The 25344-nt window shown below is 40.4% G+C and overlaps 1 protein-coding gene across 1 annotated transcript in view; it reads right to left on the minus strand.

Moving 5' to 3' along the window:
* LOC129756293 (voltage-dependent calcium channel type A subunit alpha-1) overlaps positions 1–25344 on the minus strand; it is a 145585-nt gene that overhangs the window by 12205 nt on the left and 108036 nt on the right. The window contains exons 18-25 of the mRNA XM_055753118.1: positions 19329–19479; positions 19141–19268; positions 18875–19077; positions 18490–18808; positions 18278–18426; positions 11283–11483; positions 11061–11212; positions 10727–10989 (exon numbers count right to left, since the gene is read on the minus strand). Of these exons, the coding sequence (XP_055609093.1) occupies positions 10727–10989; positions 11061–11212; positions 11283–11483; positions 18278–18426; positions 18490–18808; positions 18875–19077; positions 19141–19268; positions 19329–19479 (1566 nt within the window). The remainder of the gene's footprint in view (positions 1–10726; positions 10990–11060; positions 11213–11282; positions 11484–18277; positions 18427–18489; positions 18809–18874; positions 19078–19140; positions 19269–19328; positions 19480–25344) is intronic.

Here is a 25344-nt window from a genome sequence, read left to right on the forward strand (position 1 = left end):
GATCGGTATTTAAATTTGGCTCCAGGCTCGCTTTTTTAACACTCAGGAGCAAGATAACGCCTGGTTAACGCCGTCGAAGTGTAAAAATGAAGTGTTATTAAAGCTTTGACACCTGACCGCTGCTGATACTCTTAGAGGATATTAAGAAGCGATTAATTGTTTTGAAGAGTGGCATGTCGTTGGGTTACGAATGCGGAAGAAGAAGTTAATAAAACGCATTCTGCGTAACGCAATTTTTGGTTGCCGCCTAGATATGAACTTTTAAGCAGGGCAGCTTCAAGCTCTCATTCTGAAGTGTCTGCCAGTTAAGGCATGCCGCATTAATTGATTGTCAAAAATTGCAGTACCCAGGGTGTGTTCACACCCATAGAAAAGGTTGCAAAAATCCAATGCCTATTTGGCAAATCTCTGTGCCGATAATGTGCTGAAATGTGCACTGTGCCGAAGACGGTATTTTAGAAAAAGCACTACTGTCACGAGGACTCGAGCTTCCAACCAAAATGATGCATGACCACTACCATTCAAGCGAAACAAGAATAAAAACAACAGCGCGCTGTGGGGAGAATCGAACTCAAATCACCAACTATATCGTCAAGCCAGTCCGACATCTCAACCAGTGTACTATTTGAGCTTCATGCAGGACGAGGGATATTTGTTACAGTGAAAACCCGATTTTATCACCCCCATGATGAATTTTAGAGTGATAAACCGGGGAGAGTGATAAAATCGGGAGATTTTTGAAAAAATGATTTTAATCCGTCATAATCTAATAAATTACTACAAAAAACTATATATCCCAATAAAATAGTGTACAGGTTTTGTAGTAGATATTCCCTTTTTTGACATATTACGAGTTATAGGTCTTTTTCACATCAAAACATCATACGATATTGGTTTTACGCATCTTTAAACACCTTGTTAAGACCGATGTTATCAGAAAAATAAAATAATCTTTAATGGTTCAAATCCTAATGATCGAATTATTTCTTTTGGTTAAAATTTACTGAAGATAAGATTCAAAGCTTCCGTTCAAATCAAAATAAAAAAAAAATAATGTGCCTGTCACATATTTCGCCTCTTTAAATGCCTGGATGACTCGAATGATTTTCCAAAACTGGTTCCTCTAGGACTTCGTACCAGCAGTACGCAAATTTTCAGCCGAAATGTCTATTCCTCCTAAAGCTGTGTTGTTACTGGATAATTGCTCAGCACATCATATGAATGATGAGCTAAAAAGCGATGATGGTTTGATAACTGTTTTTATGCCTCCAAATGTGACTGCAATGATTCAGCCCATGGACCAGAATAAAATTCAGAACTTTAAACTAAAATATCGTCAAAAACTTTTACTAGTTACATGTCATGGCTCGCGAAATCGATATCGGTCAAAGCTTGAAGAGCATAACGTTGAGGGATTTATGTTTCTGGATGCACGATGCTTGGAGTGGAATAAAGCGTAACTGTAATGCAGTAGTCATGGAAGAAAATTGGAATTATTTTAAATAACAAACTCGTTCACTAAGATGGTGTTCCCTTGATCCATTTGATTGATGTAAATAACCGCGATGAAACTATTTTGCCACAGGACCCTAAGTAGAGATATGCAAGTAAAGCTTTTACGGATGAAGAAATTCTGAACATGACGCTGGATGATCAGTCAGCATTAAACGAGCCCCTCGAATCATTGGAGCCATTAAAAATTTCGGATGTAGCACCAGACTCAGAATCAGCGGTATCAGCGGATTCTTGTGAAATTTCAAGAAACATAATTGATGTTGAAGCTGATACGTATATTGGACAACAGTTGATTGGGCTGATGCTTCAGATCTCTCTATAGATGATGTCATTTTCTTGCAACGTATCAGAAAGATTGTTTTGAAGAAAGCTCAAACAAATAAAACACAGCTTTAAGATTACTTGAATACGTTCTTTTATACCATTATATTTAGTTATAATTGTATTCAACAACTTTGATTAACAAAAAACCTGTTTATAACTTGACTTTTTTGTATAAAAATCTTGATACGTCCCTGATCAATCATCTTCACTTTAAATACCGATGCAATCATCCATCAGTTTTGTCCCTTCAGAATGATTTCAACCTCAAGATGTTCAATGGAAATGAAAAACGGCGATATTTAGTATTTTTGCGTTGAATTAAAAAGGATGACAAAATCGGGTGAAAAAATGGGACAAAATCGGGGGTAGACAAAATCGAGGGCAGACAAAATCGGGGTGTGACAAAATCGGGTTTTCACTGTATAGGCTTTCTACCACCGATCAATCACAAAAAAAACGCACATGGTGGCTTCCTGGCGATTGGCCGCCTTTTAAGGTAGTCCTTCGTCTTGTGATGGAAACGGGAAAGGCAACGGGAGTGAAGGAAACGGAAAACCCATTGAATGAGAACTATGTTTTGCTTGGCTGGTAAATGGTGGAAAATGTGCAACACGAGACCCCATAGTGGTCACTTATTCACAACTCCTATCTCTAAGCGGAGATCGGGTACCCAACCCCGGTGGATGCTTTGGTCGCATGCAGACTGAGAAGGTGGCCGCACGCGTCTGTTCCCCAGGTCAGGGGCGGGGTGCAACCGCAGGCCTACGCGGCCCTCGTTAGATGGGAACCGATAAACGAAAGAATAATCGTAGCCAGATTTAGAACACGGGTTAGAAACCTTACAAAGGTCCAGTGTTATGCGCCGAATGGCGTTGCCGTCTTGCAGGAGAAAGAGCAGTTTTACAGTCAACTGAACAGTGTGGTAGAGAAAATTCCGAAGGGTGACATTCAAATCCATTTGGGCGACTTCAACGCAAAGATTGGCTCCGACAATCAGGACCTTGAGCGCATCATGCGGCGCCATGGTCTAGGACAGATGAGCGAAAACGGTGAGTTGTTAGTAGAATTTTGTGGCAACAACAACATGGTGATCGGTGGATCGCTCTGCTCCCATCGACCAGCACATAAGGTCACTTGGGTATCCCGAGATGGCCGAACAGAAAATCGAATTGACCACATCTGCATCAGCCGAAACTGAGAAGGAGCCATCTTGATGTCCGCAACAAACGAAGCGCCTTCGCTGGCTGAAATAGAAGCGACAATCAAAAACATGAAATCCAACAAAACACCTGGGATCGATTGCATCCCTGCTGAAATGCTGAAAGCCGACCATGCCCTGTCAGCACAAATGTTGCACCGTCTTTTCACTGACATCTGGGATACTGCAACATTCCCGGCCGACTGGATACAGGATATCCTCGTAAAGGTCCCGAAGATAAGAGACCTGACAGAGTGCGGTAACTGGCGAGGTATAACGTTGATCTGTTCAACCCTCAAAGTACTCTGCAAAGTAATCTGAACAGGATCCAGAAGAAAATCGACGCTACACTCCGACGGCAACAAGCTGGATTCCGATCCGGACGATCATGTGTGGACCACATCACAACGCTACGATTCATACTTTCATGGATTCCGAGGCATTTTTGTGCACGGTCTTGAACGACGGTGTCTTGTCCGAATCAATCCCGGTAACTGCTGGAGTGAGACAAGGATGTATCTTATCACCGCTACTTTTTCTAATCGTAATGGATGAGATTCTGACTGGATCGATTGACTGTGCACCGAATCGAGGATTGCCGTGGAATCCTTCAACAATGGAGCAACTGAACGACCTTGACCTGGCTGACGATATTGTTTTGCTAGCCCAAACACAACCGGACATGCAGAGCAAACTCGACGACCTCACCGAAAGTTCCAAGGCAGCAGATCTCAAAGTCAATGTCGGAAAGACCAAGTCGATGGAGATCAACACAGGAAATCCCTCCAGTTTCATGGTAGCTGGGCAACAAGTTGAGAAAGTGGAGTGCTTCGAGTATCTTGATAGCCAGATAACGCCTGATGGTGGTACCAGGAAAGACATCGAAAGGCCCGTTTCGCATTTGCGAGTCTCCGAAACATCTGGCGGTCACGCCAGATCTCTCTACGAACGAAAGTTCGAATCTTCAACTCAAACGTCAAATCCGTATTGCTGTACGGGTGCGAAACTTGGTGCAAATATGGGGTAACGACGTGGAAACTGCAAGTACATATTTGTAAACCGCTGCCTGCGGAATATCATCCACGCTTGGTGGCCTGGAAACTGGATCTCGAATGAGGAACTACATCGCCGGTGTCATCAAATGGCGCTAGAAATCGAGATTCAGGAACGTACATAAGTGGAGATGGATTGAGCACACGCTGCGAAAAGATGAAAACGAGATTTGCAGAGAGGCGCTAGACTGGCATCCAGAGGGACATCGAAGAAGAGGCAGACCCAGAAACTCGTGGCGGCAAAGCCTAGCCGCTGAAATCCGAACTGTATGTCGCCGAGAATCTTGACTGGGACCAGGTGGAGACGGTGGCTCCAGATCGTCAACAGTGGAGGTCATTTACCACGACCCTTTGCACCGGAGGATCGGCGCGGGATCATTAAGTAAGTAAGTATGATTTGCATACTGCCTGCCTTACATACACACACTTCATATACACAGCTGCTAAAGCGGGGCAACTTGGCCGGTGGTTTTTTGCCGGTGAATTGAATTGAAGGAACGTTTTTTTTTTGTTGTTGCAACACACGCACTCAGTGCTCGGTTCGATGGTTGCCTGGTGTTGGCCGGTATTTATTTCCATCCTTCTTCGACTTGTGATGCGATAGGGAGGGAATACGTTTTAATTTCGTTTCATTCAGACATACGCAATTCGGTTGATGCCGGTGGACGCAGCACCGGTCGCGTTATCTTCTTGTACCAATGATGCTATGTAACTGATTACACGCGATTGGCACAGAGGCTGAATTTTGGGTTTATATAGGAGGTGTTACCGTACAACAAATTTGTTTTGTAACTGCTGAGCTCATGGATTTTGTTTACAGCAAACCACTGAACAGCTGAGAAATATTCTTTAGTTTGTAAACAAATGCATTGAGCACTCATCGCCTTCCTACTGTGAAAGTCGGAGAACCTTGTGTTTCTAAAAACCTTGGAAGTACCCAAACTACGAATCGATTTTACAGTCGTTATTCGCTTGTTCGGATACTCTGCGAACCTTAGGTTTCTATCCACAATCAGTGTGATTTTCCTTGAAGGCTCTACTCATGTAAGCATGGGAGTAGCAAAGTTTTCTGCTGGCTTCACACAAACTCGTACCGTAGTTGTTGAAGAACAGCTTTCTCAGAGATTTCTTCTACTTCTCCATCATGATCTTCTCCGGATGACCAATAAAAATCTTCGCCTCAACGTTTTGAGCTGCCAAGGGCTGGCCAACAGTTTTCACGGGTAGTATAATGTATATAGTTGTTTCTCACGCGCATTAACTGGCGTCTCACTACTGGTGACATTTTACATAACTTAATGAGCAGCATCTCAAGATGAGAACCGTGTTGGTTTATGTGAACTACCACATACTTACATACAGTCAACCGCAAAATTGATCGTACACACATGGTTTACCAACTCTTTTCGTTTATTTGGTGAGAAAAAATGGTTCAACATTTATGACTTTGATGCACATTGATTGTGTAAGTGAAGTTTTTTTTTGTCAGTGTGTCATGTCAACACCTGGCATCTTTTAGGGCAGTGTTTGTATTTGTTTACTTGCTGAATTTCGTAGAGTTGTGATCAAAATGGCAAACAAGCGCAAAGAAATGAACATTGAGACGCAATCGTTGATAATAAGTATGTGTTGTCGCGGAAAGGCATTGCGGGAAATAGCAGAAGCTGTCGAGAGAACCTTCTCTACAGTGCAGTACATCATCAAAAAGTAGAAATGCGAAGGGACCATGAAAAATATCGCTGGAAGAGGACGAAAACGAATCTTGGCTCCTATAGATGAACGGGTAAATGTGCAAACTCCGGAAAGGAAACCTAGAACAAGTGTTCTGAAGTTGGCCACTGAAGTCGCTGGGACCACCGGAAGACCTGTCAGCGCAAATACTGTTCGGAGGGTAGCGCACAAGAACGGTTTGAGAGGTCGAGTAGCCCGTAAGAAGCCCCAAAGGTAAATATGAAAAAATGACTGGAGTTTGCTAAGACTTATGTTAATAAGCCGAGAGCTCTTGAACAATTTTTTTTACCGTCGAAACAAAAATAAACCTTTTTGGATAGGTTGGACGGCAAATTGCGTGAAGAAAACCTGGAACGAGGCTCCAGCCCAAGAATTTGGTCCCAACTGTAAAACACGGTGGTCGGCCTCTGGACCTGGAACCCTGGAATTCATTGACTCAACTATGGACAAGATGGGTTATTTGAACATCCTCAAGCGTAACCTGCAACCTTTCGTGGACAAATTGGGTCTACCTCGTGATTACTACTTCCAACAAGATAATGACCCCATGCATACCGTCATTGTCGTACGGGAGTGGTTGCTGTATAAGGTCTCCAAACAACTCAAAAAACCTCCGCAGCCTCCCGATCTGAACCCGATAGAACACCTCTGGTGGGTGGTCAAGAATCGTCTGAAAAATAAAAATCCTAGGAACAAGGCAAAACTCAGAACGGCGATTTAGGAGATTTGGGAGAACATTCCATCTAGTGTCACTACATTTGTATTTTGTTTTTATATTTGTTACTTTCCATGAATTGACTTTTATTTGAATTTTGGAAAAAGTAGTAGATACTGTACGATCCTACTTTTGAAGAAATCAGCAATATAATAAGAAACTTATGTAATGGCAAATCGGCTGGCTCAGATAAAGTTCATACAGAATTTTTAAAATACGCGAACGAGGAAACTATAAAACTGTTAGCAGAATTGATTAAGGATGCCTACATTTTAAATGAAATTCCCACAGAGTGGAGCAAAACAGTCCAAGTACCAATTCCAAAAAAAAACTGGAGCTAAAGAACCAGATGATTTCAGGAGGATATCATTATGTAATGTGGTATATAAAGTCTATGCAAGATGGTTAGATAGGAAGATTAGGTCTTTTACAGAGGAAGTAGGATTACATCAGGCAGCTTTTACAAATAACCGATCTACAGAAGACCATATCTTTGTAGCTAGACGAGTGATGGAGGAATATTGGAATGCAGGACAGGATCTTTATGTTTTGGCACTAGATATTAGAAAAGCTTTCGATAATGTTGATTTAAAATGCCTAGGAAATGTTTTAATCAGTTTGAATGTACCATCTCGTCTGACTGACAGAGTTCTAGCTGCCATCAGAAATGAAATGACGAGAATTAGATGGGAAAATCAGCTTTCGGAAGAAGTTAAGAGAGGAATTGGTATAAAACAGGGCTGCCCTCTATCTCCACTGTTGTTCAACTTAACAATACAAGAAGTTCTGCAAAAAGTACAAGAAAAAGTACCTGAACTAAAACTAATGGGATTAGACATTTTACAATTACCACTTCTCTTAGCTTTTGCTGATGATTTGTTGCTGATAACCTTAAACAAAGCTGATTTAGATAAAATAACTGAAGCTATAGAACTAGGAAAAGTATGACTCAACATCAATTGTCATAAGTGTCAAGTATTGGTGAGGTACCCAGATAATTCCAAACAACCAGAAGAGTTAATAATAAATGGAAAAAAGTTCAAAGTATGCTCAAAAATAATATATTTAGGAGTTTGCATTACTGCCACATTGAATAGGAAAATGTCCAACAGAGATAGATGTAGAAATGCGCTGAGGGTATCTAAGTTAGTGATAGAATTCTGTAAAAAATTCAAACCCAGTTGGGAACTAGGAAAGCTTATATATAAAACTGTGATCGCCCCGTCACTTCTATATGGAACTAAAGTGTCAGTCCTGGTAAAGAAAAGTAGGATTTCAATGGCCAATTATGAAAAGTTTATCCTTCGACAAATTTTTATGAATTGTACAAAGCCTAAAGATCTAAAATTCAACGCCAGGAAATTGTTAGATGGAAAAACTATAAATAGAAGAGTTAGGGTAGGAAGAATTTGCTATTATGGACACATCAAAAGAAGAGAGCCATGTCACCCGCTACAATTGGCGTTCAATATGGAAGCTAACAAAAAGAAGGAAGGTAGGCCAAGCCTGACTTGGAAAAAGATGCTAGAAGCAGACTTCCATAGGCTGGAATTTGAGACAGAGCAGGTGTGGAACGATATGGTTAGTAACAGGGACAAGGTGAAAAACAAAGCAGAAGAAATATACAGAAACTTAGAAAGTGAAATCTCAGATGGGGAGTCCTCCAGAGATGAAATTAAACATTGGAAACTCAAAAAAATTTAATGACGAATGAGGAATGAATGAATATGCCAGCGTTTTATTTATCTATTAGTTTAGTTCTTTCCTACTTTTTAGTACTCTTCTTTATTTCTTTTTACATCCTTTATATCCATTATATATTATTATATATATCCACATTTAATTATTATTCAATTTTTATTTCAGGAAGCACAGGTTTGCTATAACTATCATTATTGCCTATATATTCATTTTTGGACGGGGTGGGGAAGGGCCATCCGGACACCTGATCGAAACGATGTGGAGGGTAGAGTGCACTGGGCAGTTACCCTCATTAACATATCGCAGAGAAAGGGAGGGTTCGTCTTCACATCCTATGGAACATTTCACATAACAATGGCTTTATTTTCAATTGATTGTCAATAAATTGTACTTTCGGTGGAGACCCATTATCCTTACCCCACAGAATAGTACAGGTTACTCTACTTGAACATTCATTCCCTTGAAACAGTCCACTCAAAGGCATTTTTAGGCAATGAGTTGGAAATCGAGATCGAATTGTTATGTGCGAATAGTTCGCTGCAAACGGGCTGTGCCACGCTACATAGGATGTTAGCTTACATCATACATCATACATACAAGTAGTAGATACTGTACGATCGATTTTGCCACGTCTGAAATGGTGTAGGGGAACATTCCCTATTATGCGCCACCTAAGCGAATCGCTGATTTTCTATGTATTCCACGTACAAATTGTGTTAAAAATGGGTGTAATCGTTGAAGAAAAGTGTTTTCTACAATTGCCTATGATTTTATTTTACTCAAATTGCTATAGTTGCTCCAAAAACTAGATTTTAAAAAACCATATTCAAATCCATAGAACAAAACTGTGTTGCAAATACGCGCCGCTGTGTATTCAATACGCGCCTAGCAGCCGAACACACCCGAAAGCAGCCGAAGACCGAAAACACACCAATACTTACAGACACTTTCACTGAAAAGAAAATCAAAATGGACTAATCAAAATAAAAAAATAAAATAAAAGTAAATTTTTTTGGGCTGAATTAACGCTCAAAATATGCTTTTAGGCTTTTTGTTCATTTTCAATGGAAATTGGCCTTTTTGAAAAATTAATGCTATTTTCAGCTATTTTCAGCCTACTACGATTGGCGCGTTATAACGAGCGCATGGGCCGTGATAGAACATAGGGGAACATGCCCTATTATGCGCCACCTAAGCGAATCGCTGATTTTCTATGTATTCCACGTACAAATTGTGTTGAAAATGGGTGCAATCGTTGAAGAAAAGTGTTTTCTACAAATGCCTATGATATTTTATTACTCAAATTGCTATAGTTGCTTCAAAAACTTGATTTTAAAAAACCATATTCAAAGCCACAGAACAAAACTGTGTTGCAAATACGCGCCGCTGTGTATTCAATATGCGCCTAGCAGCCGAACACACCCGAAAGCAGCCGAAGGCCAAAAACACACCAATACTTACAGACACTTTGACTGAAAATAAAATCAAAATGGACTAATCAAAATTTTGAAAAAAATGAAAAGTAGATTTTTTGGGCTGAATTAACGCTCAAAATATGGTTTTAGACTTTTTGTTCATTTTCAATGAAAATTGGCCTTTTTGAAAAAATTAATGCTATTTTCAGCCTACTACGATTGGCGCGTTATAACGAGCGCATAGGCCGTAATAGAACATACCCATAAAAAGCATTCCTTTGCGAGTTCAGTATGATTTTTTAGCATAAAATCATAGTTTAGATTCTCGTCTATCGATGTGTCAGAAAATATTGTCTTATTCGTTTTTCTCTGCTTGGTGACACCTTATTGAAAGTGTTCCAAAATTTAGATCAAAATGACGAAAAACCTAAATTGTGAAATTATCACGACACAGGGGCATTTTAAGGAAAAATTCATACTTGCCATGACCAATCACAGCATTTAGAACAAATTGGTAATATTTTGCAGGCTTCAAATGTTTCAGATTCTTCAAAACAAAGGTGGCGCGTATTAGCCACATGGGGCGTTATATGAACTTTTCCCCTACCCATAGAAAGCATACCTTAGCAAGTTCAGTATGATTTTTTAGCACAAAATCATAGTTTAGATTCTGCTCTATCGATGTGTCAGAAAATATTGTCTTATTCGTTTTTCTCTGCTTGGTGACACCTTATGGAAAGTGTTTTAAAATTTAGATCGAAATGAAGAAAAACTTAAATTATGAAATTATCACGACACAGGGGCATTTTAAGGAAAATTTCATACTTGCCATGACCAATCACAACATTTAAAACAAATTGGTAATATTTTACAGGCTTAAAATGTTTCAGATTCTTCAAAACAAGGGTGGCGCGTATTGGACACATGGGGCGTAATATGAACTTTTCCCCTACTGTATGACTGTATGTCACGTTCAAATGATTGGTGTTATTTGCCAAGTGATTTAATAATAAGCGTAAGTGGCTTTCTGCTACATTAAAGGTGTAGTAAAGAACAATTCCGCTCACCGCCTTACCTCTCGTAATCCGTATCCCGGGCGGAGTCGCGGGCCCGCTCCAACTCCCGCTCGATCTCGAACAGTTCCCGCTCGGTGTCGCGGAACACGAACCGCGATCCGTAGTCCCGTTCCCGCTCCCGCAGCCTCTCCCGCTCCCGGTCCCGCTCGCTCTCGGTGTGATGATAGATGCGGGGATCCCGCGCGATCTCGCCCCGCGAATTCGGCAACGAGTGAACACCGTACGGCAGCGAGTGGGTATTCAGTGGTAGGTGAAGGTTTTGCTGTGAGTCAAATATAAGGATGACGGCATTGAGTTGAAACTTTGAAGATTTCAGTTATTTTGGAGACTCACATGTGTGGGACTAGTATTTAAACGGGGGAAATTAATATTAGTAGACTTCAACTGTAGCGTGGTAGGTTTAATTGGTCTGGGTGGCAGTCTTCTTCCAAAATCTCTGTGTGATTGTAATACTGGATAAGTGTGCTGAATATACGGGCGGGATACTGAAAGAAAATGAGAATGGAAGTTTAGTTAAGTCCTTGCTACCCAAGGCATTTATGAGGTGAGCCTTACCAACTTCCTCGCGGTACCGTTCTCTCTCTCGTTCTCTCAGTTCCTGTAGCCGGGCAGGGCTGGGCGATCGGGACCGCTGCATCAGGCTGGTAGTGCCATAGGGATGAATCCTCCGGTTGTACCGATGATGGGCACTGATCTGGGTGTCCAACCGGGTCGGCGAGGGCGATCGTGCTGGACTGGTGGCTACGGACCAGGAACCTTTATATTTTCAAAATTCAAAGCTTTGTACATTGAGTGTATGTGTGTTTCGAGTGTAGGTAGCTATATTCATTTTCGCGGACACATACGGGACGCTCACGGGTGCGACAGGACAAGTGGTACACGGTCAGTACTTTGAGGTACCTTGAGTACCTCTACGCACGCACACACGCTGCTTCCTAATGTGTAAAGAATCGTTTCTTTTTTCTTGTTGCGCAGCTTTACGGAAACATAAGCGACATGCGCTCTAAGTTGACTATAAACATGACTTAATATGCGCTACCAGTAGGCCAAAAATGGGCGCCAAATGCTGCTTGTTCTGGGGGAAGTGTAGCTAGGTTGTTTTTCTTTTAATTTAAACATGCCGTGTGGGTCTAGGTCAATCAATGATTACATGTTCATACTAACGGGATGCTAGGTTGATAATCTACAAACTATTTTGCTAAGTTTGACTACAATCTATATTAACAATGCAGCCGTTCAGGTTCACAAAACTTCAACCTAAGACAGCATGTTACTGTTAGTCTGCATTCAATTGAAAAGGTTTTAAGTGAACAAAAATAACACAAAAAATCAATGCAAATCAAGTTTGAGTTAAACATAAATTTTTCAACACAACGAACAAAACTTAAAATTATCTAAACTTGTAGTAGTTTTATTCCTCAAAAATTTTTTGACTTAATTCACTTTTTTTGTTTAACTTTCTTACTAATTTTTGTTCTCCATATTACTCCATAATCCATTGTTAGATGACACGAAACTGTTTTCTACAATTCTAATAACTCTTATGTGTCGTTTGATTATTCATGGCATAGTTCCTGATACTGGTTTTAATTATAGGTTTTGTTATGTGATTACTAAATAAATTATTTTTAACTTTTCAATCATGTCATTTGAGAGAATGAATGGAAATTCATGATAGAAATCTATCAATTGCTCAACACCACTACTTTTTTTTAAAACCATTTTCATACTAACTACCCAAGCAACCAAAAGTCTCGTTAAACAGGTCAAACGCAGCTTAATCAGCTCAATCAATATGTTGAAATTCATTTTAATCAGCTCAAAATTAAAAATATTATTAAAACTTTGAATCACGCTAGCTCTGCTACACATTTAGGTAACGAATTTTGAATACGGCGTATACGTCAACACCACTGTTTCGAGAAAAACTCAATCAAAGTACGATAACTCCATAACCTACCAGCGAATATTTTATTTTTATTTTCATTATTTCTCGAGAACCAAATATCCTTCAGTTAACGTTGTACACTCAAAATGAAGGTTTCCGATCATACTTTATCACCAATCAAATAACTCCATTTGGTTACAGTTGACGCATTAGGCCTTTTCAAAACTCACTACCGATTTGTTTTATTTTCTCATTCAAGCAATCAAATGACCTTATGAAAAAAAGTAGTTCTGATTTGAAGATTTTAACCACTACCCTTCGAGAATAGGGTCAAACACACTACCACTCTGCCAGTAGCAATAGCGCATATTAATTGTTACTTTTGGTTGCTTGAGTGTTCAATAACGAGAAAACATAGTTTGAAACCAATATATATTTGAATGCTAGTTCAATTGCTTTCTAAGAATTTGTGCACACAAGATTAAAACATGGATTATTAACAACTAATATTACAATGGAATTGTTGCCAGTTGAACAGATTGTAAATCATTAGGAAAGTGTTGCCAATATGACGGATGGCTAATCCTAGCATATATCAATCACTATTGTAACCTGACCATTTTATATTACTTGACTTATATTATCAGTTACCGATACAAATAGTACTCTGTGTTATTTGATATTACAACGATAACATCAACTGAACATTTTTTTTTAAATGTGCACTTTGTCGTCTGATGTGGACGCTGTTGTCTTTTTTCTAAGGAAAACTTTATCTGTTAATACCCTCAAAGTGCCTAAACAAGATGATACTAAACTATTGCTCTATCTATCAAAATCTTTTCAACTGTGCAAAATCGAAAAACACAATGGTTAAATCACTATTTTTTTGATGCTTGAATTGATGTTTTAGTGTCCTTTATATTATTCCGAAACATCACAGCTGTTTTATGAATGAAATGTTGGTCGAAAAATCGAGTCTACTGTCGAAAACTAAGTTACAAACAATATGGCCCAATTGTTGTACAGAAACTGCGCTGTTGCAGTGGGTAAAGTAAGGAGTGGAATCAGCAGTTGAAAATATGAAAGACGGGTCGAAACTAGGCAAGGTCAACAAGTCAGGAATTATTGGAAGGTGGATCCAGAAACAGAAATCGTTCCAATTTCGTTGTAGCCGGGCAACAATCTTGGCACCCAAATAACACCTGATGGTGGTACCAAGAAAGACATTGAACAACTTTGTCGAAGACCGTAACTTCGTATCTTATTAGGCGAAAAAGTTATTAGCTGTTTAACAGGGGTATGTTTTTTCGCATTGATAGACAATAAAATCAATTGACATCACTGCTTGAGCCTCGCGAAATATTGCATGAAAAGTAGTCATGCAATACCTCGCTAGGCACCCTGCAGTGATGTCAATTGAATTTATCGTTTATCAATGCAAAAAGATATATCCCAATTCAACACCTGATAACTTTTTTGTCTAATAAAATACGAAGTTATGATATTCGGCAAAGTTGTTCAGTGGAAAATTTCCTTAAGGAATTTAATAAATTGGCACAAAAACCATCAGCTGGTTCGGTTCCACAGAAGAAAGAAAAATCATGTTGACTTTTCAGTACAAAATATTCAATTTTCCCATACAAACCTAAAAGTTCAAATTTACTCAGATAAACGTTACTTAAAAATTCTACAAAAAATCATGGATGAGTTTTGGGCCAAATCGAAACTTTTAAGACTCCAGGGTTTAAGAAATTAAAAAGACCCCAAATCGACTCAGTTTATTGAGCACACACTGCGAAGCGATGAGAATGAGATTTGTATAGAGGTGCTTGACTGAATCCAGATGGGCATTGAAGAAGAGGCAGGCCCAGAAGCCAGTGGCAGCGTGGTCTAGACGCTGAAATCCACACAGTTGACGAAAACCTTGGATGGTAGTCTCTAAAAATACCAACACTTCAAAACTTAGCCTGATCTAACAGTACTGAGTCCTCAGACTTAGTTGATTTTGGGGTCATTTTTTGCCTTCTCAAACCCTGAGGTTTGAACAACTTCGTTTTGGTTAAAAACTCATCCATGATTTTTTTGCAGAATTTTTAAGTGACATTTACATGAGTAAATTTGAACAATTATGTTTGTATGAGAAAATTGAATATTTTGTACTGAAAAATCAACATAATTTTTATTTATAATTTTTGCACATATTGATAATTCTCGATAAGTAAAACAGCAAATTTATTTTCACGTGACATTTCGGCCTACTTTGCTTCACCCATCCTCAGACGTCTAAAAAATATTTATTGCAATAAAAAGTTTTCGAAATTATTGAATTGAAAATTACTTTTTTTTAACACTCACTTACAAAAAATAGAAAGCAGCACAATGTTCCTCATTATCAGCTGCTGGTCGACTTTTAACTGTCTTTTCTCTCAGTTTAGATATAAGACCATTGTAGGTTGCTAATTTCCCGATCTCCGTTTGTTGATTGGCTGTTCTCTCCTTTCCCCTAATCTGTATGTGTAGATTCTCTGTGGCATCTCAGGTTACTCGAGACTTTAAGTTTCTCGGGAGAACGCACGGATTCAAAAGTCGAAACAGTGTTGCGCTTCTATTGCATGTTGCGTTAATCCAGACTTTGGTTTGTTCTTATCAATTAATTTTTTGTGTTCTCGAAGAAGTTTTCCAACATCATTTTTATTTCTTCCGTCGAACCGAGCCTGCTGATGGGTTTTGTGCAAATTTATAAATTCTCAAAAAGAAATTTTTACTGAACAACTTATTGAAGACCGTAACTTCGTATCTTATTAGACAAAAAAGTGAAAAACTTTTCAACAGGGTCTTTTGGCATTGAAAATCAATAAATTAAATTTACATCACTGCTAGTTCCTCGTGAAGTATTGCATGAAAAGTAGTCATGCAATACCTTATAGGCGCTCAGCAGTGATGTCAATATAATTCATAATTTTTAAATGCTAAAGACATGCCCCCATTCAACACCAAACTTGTATGTCTTATAACAGTATTCGACAAAGTTTTTCAGCGGAAATTTCCTTTAGAGAATTTATAAATTGTCACAAAAACAATCAGCAGGCTCGGTTCTATAGAAGAAACAAAAAAACATGTTGATTTTTTAGAACAAAATATTCGATTTTCCCATATAAGCGTAAAAGTTCAAATTTGCTCATGTAAACGTAACTTAAAAATTCTGCCAAAAAGGATGGATGAGTTTTGAACCAGAACAATGCTTTTTAGAGCCCAGACACGAATTGGACCTTTTTCGCATACTTCTCCAGGGCTTTTTTCACTTCCATTTCCACTTCCAAGCCAAAGATATCTTTGCAAATCTCGACTATGAAATGTTTTAAATATCTTGTCGGTTACACGTACATCAAATATTTACGTTTATATACCAGTTTTTTTTTCTTTTTTGATAGGAGTTTAACCTGTTAGGGTCATTCTTCCTCGAAATATACAAGTTATGTTTTCCAATTCATCATTGTTTTTTTTTAATTGTGGTTAGGAAAATTTACGTTGTGTGATGTATTTCAAGATCAATGTTCATCATAAGAACAGCTGACATGTGTGTTTTACCATAACTCCTTACGTGAAAAGTTGAAAATTGCAGAAAAACTCCAAAACATTTTTATTAATTTTTTGTCATATTTTCGAATTATTGAAAACGTAGAAGGTCCACAAAAATATTTACGAACGCATAAAAGCGTAAATAGAACCGACTGGCATTTTTAAAAATGTTGAAAAATACTGAAAGTGGCATATCTTGCCTACACTACACAGTGGTCCAGAAATGAAATTTAGAGGGAAACAAATTATTAGCGTCTTCCCCTTAAGGTTGATGCATTTGATGTCTTGGACAAACCTTTACAACTACTGAAGGCGGTCATTTTGACCGGAATTTTTTTAGCTTTGCTCATAAGATTTCTGAGATCCCAAAATTATTTCTTAACTGTGATCAGATAGAGGCCTAAATTATGCTACAATATCGTAGAATTTAACAATTCATCAAACTTAGTCGAAGACACAACATATCTATCTCTTGAACTGAAAGATTTATGACAACTTTATTTCATGAAGTTTAGTTGGTCCTATACAAATTAGTTTTTTCTCGATATCTTTTCATCTTTTGCGCATCTTTTGTGGAAAACTTATTATCAACATTTGTTTTTGATTTGAAGTTATAAGGCAACATGTGTTCAAAAATGACTCTTTCAGAGCTTCAATAACTCCAAATGGAACAGGTCGAAAATTTCATCGTTGATTGCATTTGAAAATTCATGTTACAATCGTCATAATATCAAAAAACTGGAGACATGTTTTCTGGTTTAGGCGTTTATGGCGTTGTATGATTTTTACAAAAAAATCGTCAAAATCTCTATACAAATAGAGAGAATTAGTACATTTGTTCTTAAAGAACTCAAAAACTACTGGACCGATTGATGTGAAATTCGGCATGGAGACCTCCTTTTATTTGACGGGAGGGGCCTTTGTGTACTAAAAATTGTCTGATCATGTAAATGCAAATTTTTTGTGCTAGGGCAGAGTTTTCAAACTCCGTTCCTCTGGCGTAGAGTAGTATACGAAAATTCTGATAAATTTCTGAATTTGTTAATTTACGTTTGTTAACTTAGTTTTCGACCACTTTTAAGATTCAGTCAAAGGCCTACCTGTATCCTGCCAACACATTACCCAAGGAGAGCTCCGAACGCTAGGGGAATGCCAAGCTGTGTTTGATAAGTTTTAAGAAGAATATTTAATTTTCTTGGAGGTTATGCTTTCTCACGTACTTAATTCAAACACTTTTATGGTTGCCAAACATGTGGATTCTCGATAAATACATTTTTTGGATAATTTTTTTTAATGTCTTTATGATAGAGATTTTCAGCTTTCAGCTGGTTCATCTCTTAAATTGGATAAATTTAATTGGAAAAGCATAATCAATTTGACTTATTTCCACATTGGCAACCAAACAATTTCGTTCTTTTTGAACAGTACGGAAGAAAGTAATTTCACTACATTCTATCCATACTATGGGCGAACATTTTTAAGTGATTTAACTTTGTCTAATTTTTAACACCTACTTTTGATAAACTTTTTTTTTGTTGGAATTATCGGTATCGAATCTTAGTGTAGTATGAAATGTGAATTTCTCTAAGTGAAAAAAGTTCCTTTTTTTATCTTAGTAAACCTATTACCGTTAACAGTCCGTTGCAACGTCACCTACGTCTTTCTAGACAAACAATGGTTAATTTCAAAACAAGATGAAAGTATAAAAATTTAATACAAAAAAAAAATACTAATTTGAAAATATACAAAACTAATCATTTTCTAACAAAATGTTACCCAGCGCTACAGACCAAAAGTAACCAAATTTACCTCATATTTAGCTGAAATCGTAAACGTTCGTTATGATGGGACCATGCTAGAGCTACAGCGTTGAAATGTGTGAAACGTTTGGGAAATCTGATTCATTATAATCCTGATACCATCGGAAAAATTCAAAGTTTGAAAATCAAACTGTACTGATCGAGTCACGGCAAGTGCCATCTCGAATTTACGATCGTTTTTTTTTTCAATCAGGAAAATAAATATAGGTACAAGGGGATGGAGTTTGTGAGTGAACTAGTGCAAATGCTAGGAAAAATACCTCTATCGTATCTATAGCGCCCATAGTGGTGCCTACCAATTAGGTGATCCCTACGTGCAATTTCCACCACATTCGAAACCGTCTCCGAGAAGCCGATGTCATGGTGCAGGTGCCGTGGGCTAGGCGATCGTTCCAAGGCCGATCCACGTCTGTGAATTGAGAGAAGGCTTAAGGTTTCTGAAACAGTTTGAAAGAGAATCTATCTTTCATACTGTATACTAGGAGACCGCCGATGGCCATTCCTGTAATCGTGACCCGGATGCAAATGACCATCATCGATGTAGGCCTCCTGAATCTCGTGGCTCTTGCGGTCCTGCAAATCCGGCGCATCACACTCCAACTGAACGCACTTGTTGTTTCGCCAAGTCTCCAGCAGCAAAATACCAGCGTAGATCTTCCCCACGGTCATCCTGCCGGTATTGAGCATATCTTTTGGCGGTACCAGCAGATCGATCATCTTCTTCGCTTGGATGGGCCAAATTTGTTTGATGGTTCCCCGCAACTCGCTATCGGCCTGATCCATTTCTTCCGCTATGAATATATATTTTTGTTAAAGAATATTCAAAATAACACTGGAAATAATTTTTTTTGCCTTACCCGGTCGCATCTTGATGCTCAAATTTTCGCGAATTAGCGCAAATAGTGTCGTGGTAAAGCTCACCCTCCCTTCCTCGTCCAGTGGCATGTTCATTCGTATCAGCTTCTTGTACGCCAACCGATTCGGACATTTGTTCCCGAACCCTAACGGTGGAGCTATGTTTTTCAACATGTCGTACATTTCGGTGTAGTGAAGTTTACCCCTGTAAACATTCAAAAGTTTGAACTACTTTTATCCTGGTGCATCGATCAATTAAGCAACTTACGAAGCGGAAGGATCGTACTCGGCCCATATCCTCACGAACTCATCCAGATGATGGGCTCCCAGGATACTGGAATCTCGAGTAAGGTAGTCGAAGTTATCCATAATGACAGCGACGAACAAGTTCAACATCTGGAATAAAAACAATATAATTACTTTGAATTTGAAATCTTAAAGTAATGAAAGACTCACCAAAAATGAGCAGAAGAAAATGAACGACACGAAGTAGGCGTAGGCCAGCGTGGAGCCGCACTTCTCGTTCGGTTTGTTTGCGCGAGGATCACACGGTCTTCCTTTCAGACAGGCTAACATTATATTGGGCCAAGATTCTCCGGTGGCACACCTAGGAATAAATCGCATGTTGTTGAGTTAATAAAATGTATTCTTTTTTATGGAGAAATGGCACAAAGAGGTATTACACTGGCAAAAAAATTATTGTGAAAACGAAATTTTGATGTATTAATAACCAAATTAATTGCCGCCCAATATTTTATACATAATTATACCACAGGATATTCGAAGAACTATTCGAAATTTTCACAATTGGAAAAGAATGGATCTAATAGGCATTGCAATTGTTGGAAACTCAGGTTTCAGTAATGGAAAAGAGTTAATCATTATTCGTAATCATTCGTCAAGTCTTTAAATTACTACTTTCTACATAAGCGATATCCATGTGTCACTATTACACAATAGGATTCCTTAATCGGGAAACTACTCATTTCCCATTGAGTAAAATGAGATAACTACTCATTATCTTCTGGCAACACTGCAGGGTAACTGCTAACAACAGTTTGAGTTGGCTTTGGACCGCGTGCATGCATCATGATGTCAACATTTGTAATGTAAACATCATCATAGAATTATTTTTGACATTTCTCACCCACACTTACCCGCGGCGTCCCACTGGCGTGTACGAATGAGAACGAGAACATGAACATCCAAAAACGACAGTGCGAAAATCGGGCAGCCAGCTGCCAAACACGGTCATTTTGAAGGGCTATTCCTGTCATCAGCAATAATCGCCGCTATTGTTTCAATTGCGAATTGACTCAAAGCACGTGGAAGCAAAGAAACTGTTTTGGTTTCACTAACGAGTCAGCAGATTTCATCTGCTGATTGGAATCCGGATAGCGTGCAACAGTTCCGAAAACCGGGAGTCTTAACAGTAAATTTCCTCCAGCTGAAGAAAGCTACAGAATTCAGTGGGCGCCATCTGTTCAGAATTAAAGAGGCCAAGTGTAGTTCTTATAAGCATGAAGCTTTCAAGAGGGTGACCAGTAACATCCTTGCAAGTGTTATGGTGAAACTGGACTGACCATCCAGTGAATGCAGATGTCGGATAACTCCCCCGATTTGTGTTGGTGTATTTCTGAGAACGTGATATGACAGGGTCTAGGTCAACTCTGAGCCAGGGTTCCCGGAAGAAATTTCCTCGGAGACCATAAAAGGAGACGGTAACACCCGGAAGCGGACATTTCCTCTTGAGTTGGAAGCCATATAAGTTTGACTGACAACATAACATAACATAACATAGTGCAAGCCTTCTTATCTTGGAAGAGGGCCATCAAAACATACGAACTATGTCGGAGATGCGTCTTAAAGCGAAGCCATATGGCGATTCAGACTTTTCAAGAGCTTAAAGAGTAAAGGGATTAAAAGGATTGCTGGGATTTTAGCTGTTTTATACTCTGTAAAAGCAAGCCCGGAGTCCATTGGTAGAATAGCTCACAGTTTGTAAGGTTAGAGGTCATAGAGAACATAGAGGTCAGAGCAGTAATCCAGCTGAACTTTAGCTTCTGCCTACAACTCATCTAAGCTGCAGCAGATGATAGTTGAAAAGAAGATGGAAGCAACGCGTAGGTCGATGAATACGGAAGCCAACTTACAAACCCCAGAAGTCCCAATCTATAGAAATATCTGGTAAGGTTGGGTGTAGACAGACCTAGCGAATACGAATTTCCTCAGTGACTGAAGCTGAGCGAGTCCTTCACATATATTCTCTTACAACTATGTTCGATGAATAAATGTAATAATAATAATAAGAATAACCCCTACAGCTCACTTGGAGAGGGGAGGACGAGTCAACAATAGATGTCACCTAAGGTATTTCGGGGTTGGTGTGCGATTAGAAAGTAAGCGAGGCTTACACACATAGCGATCCGTTCGTGATGCGCTTTGGGTTGGGCCCAAGTACGCGGACTGATAGACGAGAATCTAGGACTGCGCAAGATCCATCAATGCAAGCAAGTGGGCACGTTTCAAACAACTTCAAGGACTGTCCATGGGGCGATGCCTATCGAATATTCATGGCCAAAACGAAAAGTGAAGGTGCGCCACCTGGAAAGTGCCCAGACAAGTTGAGAGTGATCATCAACGTATTATTTCCACAGCACGATGTTACCCGCTGGCCAAGAGTTTCGTACGACTGGGACACCAGCATAAAAGAGACGATTACGGTGGATGAACTTCGCGTAATCGCCAAGTCAACCAAGGAAGGCCCCCGGACAAGACGGCATTCCGAACGTCGCAGTGAAGACCGCGAGCAGGGAACTAACCGAAATGTTCCGGTCGTCATTGCATCGCTATGTGACGGGACGGGTGTTCCCTGATACGTGGAAGCGGCAGAAACTAGTCCTTCTGCCAAAACCGGGTAAGCTTCCTGGAAACCCATCGGCGTACTGGCCGATCTGTTTACGGGTAAGCGGGTAAGGTGATTCAGAACTGATTTCAGAGGTGCACTAAAAATGAGGGCGGACTCTCGGAGAAACAGTTTGGCTTCCGTTGAGGACGCAGCACCTTAAACGCAATCCCATCTATCAATGAGATAGCGGACAGAGAAAAACTAATGAAAAGAGAAGGACTCCGCTTTTGTGCGGTTGTTACTCTGGACGTGAAGAATGCCTTCAACGCCTTCGTCAGTTGGACAGCGATTGCGTCGTCGCTCATCCAAATTAGGGTCCAGGCATTTCTGTATAGGCTTTTGGAAAGTAATTTCCACAATCGCCAAATGCAATATATGACGGGCGAGGGCATACGGACACAAGAGGTTTTGGCAGGTGTGCCACAGCAGTCAATACTTGGCCGGTCCTGTGGAAAATCACATACGACGAGCTTCTACGAATGAGCCTCCCATCGGGAACTAAACTCGTAGAATTTTTCGGATGATGTATTCCTTTTGGCGAGAGGCTACTACTTGCCACAGTCTTGCGGTACGGAGCGGTGGCCTGGAGGTAGGCCCTGGGAAGACAGTGTAACCTGTAGAGACTTAGCAGCGTTCAGCGGCTGATGAACCTGCGGGTTATCAGTGGATTCCGGGCCATCTCGTCCGAAGCCGCCTGCGTAGTGATGGCGTCATGCCAATCTTGGTTTTTTAGTGGTTACGACAATATTGTTACGACCATATTGTTACGACAAAAAAACAGGCCCAACGTAGGACATCTCCATGTCCCACTGGCAGCAGCTCTGGGACAGCTCAGCGAGAGGAAGGTGACCGTCTGATACCGGGATCATGCGGTCAGCGATGGGTTCACCCGGATCATGACTGCCCTGCAGAGGAGCTAAAGACAACGGCAGTCCACGAACGGTGTAGGGTGACTCTATCGCCGGGGAGCACCTGGGTAGTGTACGTCCGATGATGCGTCCTTGATCGAAGCTATAAAGATTAGGAATCATCTTATGCGTAGTTGAGGTCATGCGGGCTGTAGGATACCCCACCACTGGAGAATATTCGAGTAGTGCCGCTTCCTACGGGGGAAACTGCGGGGATAAGAAAATACCTTCCTCGTAGCGGACTTCGTAGGAAAGGGGTAAACCTCTGTAGAGTGGTTCTTTATGCCAGGCGAGCCTCTTGAGTTGGTGTAGGATATCGTCACTGTTGGGAAACATCTGAGTCGTCGCGTTCAAAGTTCCAAATGTGTACAGTGACAGGCGCGAGTCCAGGACAAGCTGCTCTGACTCCATCGAAAGGGGCTGTCGAGTAGTGTGCATCCAACCCCACGGATTGAAGTTAAAAAAATAAGGCAACATCTCTGGGTAGCGGATGCCTTAGGTATGCCGCGTTCGTGTGTAGAAAGCTCCGCCTTTGAAGAGTATCTGAGAAGTACGGTTTCCAATAATCGGAGCTACGGAGATAAAACTTAACCTTCTTCGCATTGGAAATCGTTAGGAACGGGTTATTACACGATCGGAAAATACCCACGTGTTAAGTGGCTTTCGACGCCGAGTGAGCCATTCGAGTCAGTGTTGGCTGACGTCTTCGTCGGAAACCATCCGAGTAGTTGCGTTAAGTACCGCTCGTGGGCTGTGACAGGCGTGAGTCAAGAATAAGCTGCTCTCGATCGGCACTCAAAGGGCATAAAGGTGGCAAACTTCGAATTCTGGAGGTCGGGCTTCGAGTCGTTAGTGGAGAGGTCAGGCCTGGAGTCTTCAAGAGGAGAGGATTTTGAGATCAACCCCAAGTCTTTACGATAAGAGGTCGGATCTCGAGTCGCATGAGGAGAGATCATGCCATTAATCAACAAGAAGAGAGGTATAAGTGGTAACCTCGAGTCATTACGAGGAGAGGTCAGATCTGAAGGTTATGGAGGAGAGATCGAGCCTTAAGTCATACAGAGGAGAGGTATGTATGTGAGCGTCAACCTCGAGTCGATACGAGGAGGGGTCGGATCATGAGTTGTTAGAGGAAAGATCAGGCCTCGAATCGCAAAGTTAGAGGATTATGTGGAATCTCGAGTCATTGCGAGGAAATGTCGGGTTCTCAAGTCGTGAGAGGAGAGTTCCGATTTCGAGTCGTAATGATGAGAGATTTTACTGAAAGTGGTCTCGTCTATTAGTATTGCCTTGGAGAACACAAGGGCGAATAGACCTTCCACTATTGAAGGATAGTGTGTTAAACAGTTTGAGATTGGAAGTACATCTACGGCCCTAGGTGGAGTTTAGGGAGTAGGAGGGTTTACACGGAGTATATCACGAGTCCTCCATTGTACCCATGGACCCAGGGTAGCAAACTGGGGGAATGCGGTGGCTCGCTGTGCCTTGGAATACAATCCATAAACCTTGATTTACCACCTGTGGTTACCAACTAAAAAACAGCTCACTTGGAGACCCTGGCCTTCGATCCTTACCTTTCACGATTAGAAGCATGATCTCTTATTAAACGATTCAAGGTCCGACCACTCCTCATAAGGATTCGAGGTCCGATTTTTTGCCCATCGCAGGCCGAATGAGTGTCACTTAACCTAAACTCACACATGTCATAGCATATACTTGGAATGATCGAGCTACTACTCGAATATATTCCGACGAAGACGACACCCCCACACCTGTTTTACTTCGAAAACTGTCGTGGAGTTATTCCAACCACTAATTTGGCGTAAATTGGCAACTCGAACCAGCTGATGGGGTCAGTTTACTCCGACCTTGAACTGGTAACCTAGGTTCTCAGCCTTTTTGGAACTATCGATCGAGTGTCATCTATTTAGTGTCAAGTCGCGAATGCCATAATGATGGTAAAACGACTATAATCGAAACAAAAAAAAAAAAAGATCGAGTGTCGCTAAACGGCACACGCTTCGAAATTCTTCTACGCTGCGATTCAAAGTTGCTCGAATGGTTTCAAGAGTCCTCAACTCTGCTATCTGAGGGAATTTTCCGACAGTGAAATACTGCTAGATGCACTGCGGAGAAAATAGTCTTTTCCCCACATCCTCGCACCTAGGAAACTGTTTTGTACCTGTTGTGTCACCACGAGAGAAAGCCAAGTTTTCGCGTTTTTAACTTCTAGTATAATTCTCAACCTCGTTGTCGTTAAAGTACCAAATTCAGAATGAATAATAAAGAATAACAAAAGTATATCTAACTGACATATCTCGTTGGGGCATCCAGTGATGACGATCTTCGATGATGTTCGAAAGCTGCGCACCGAGGGACCCAACATCTCCCCTTTTAAGCCTCTTCGATGTCGTTGTCCAGCCTCGGCCAGAAAAAATAGCTTCTTGCAATCGATTTCATTCGGACGATTCCCGGATGAGCCTTGTGGAGCTGCTTGAGGATTCGTTTGCGATACGGTTCGGGAATGATGATTCTATCTCCAACCAAAAGGCCATTTAGCCATTTAGCTCACTGAGAGCAAAACGACGGCAGAATAGATGCTTTGCCTCTGGATCGGTGATTTTCTTCGCTGAATCTGGCCAACCTTGACGATGAT

Source organism: Uranotaenia lowii, chromosome 3 (genome assembly GCF_029784155.1).
Source record: "Uranotaenia lowii strain MFRU-FL chromosome 3, ASM2978415v1, whole genome shotgun sequence".
NCBI lineage: Eukaryota > Metazoa > Arthropoda > Insecta > Diptera > Culicidae > Uranotaenia > Uranotaenia lowii.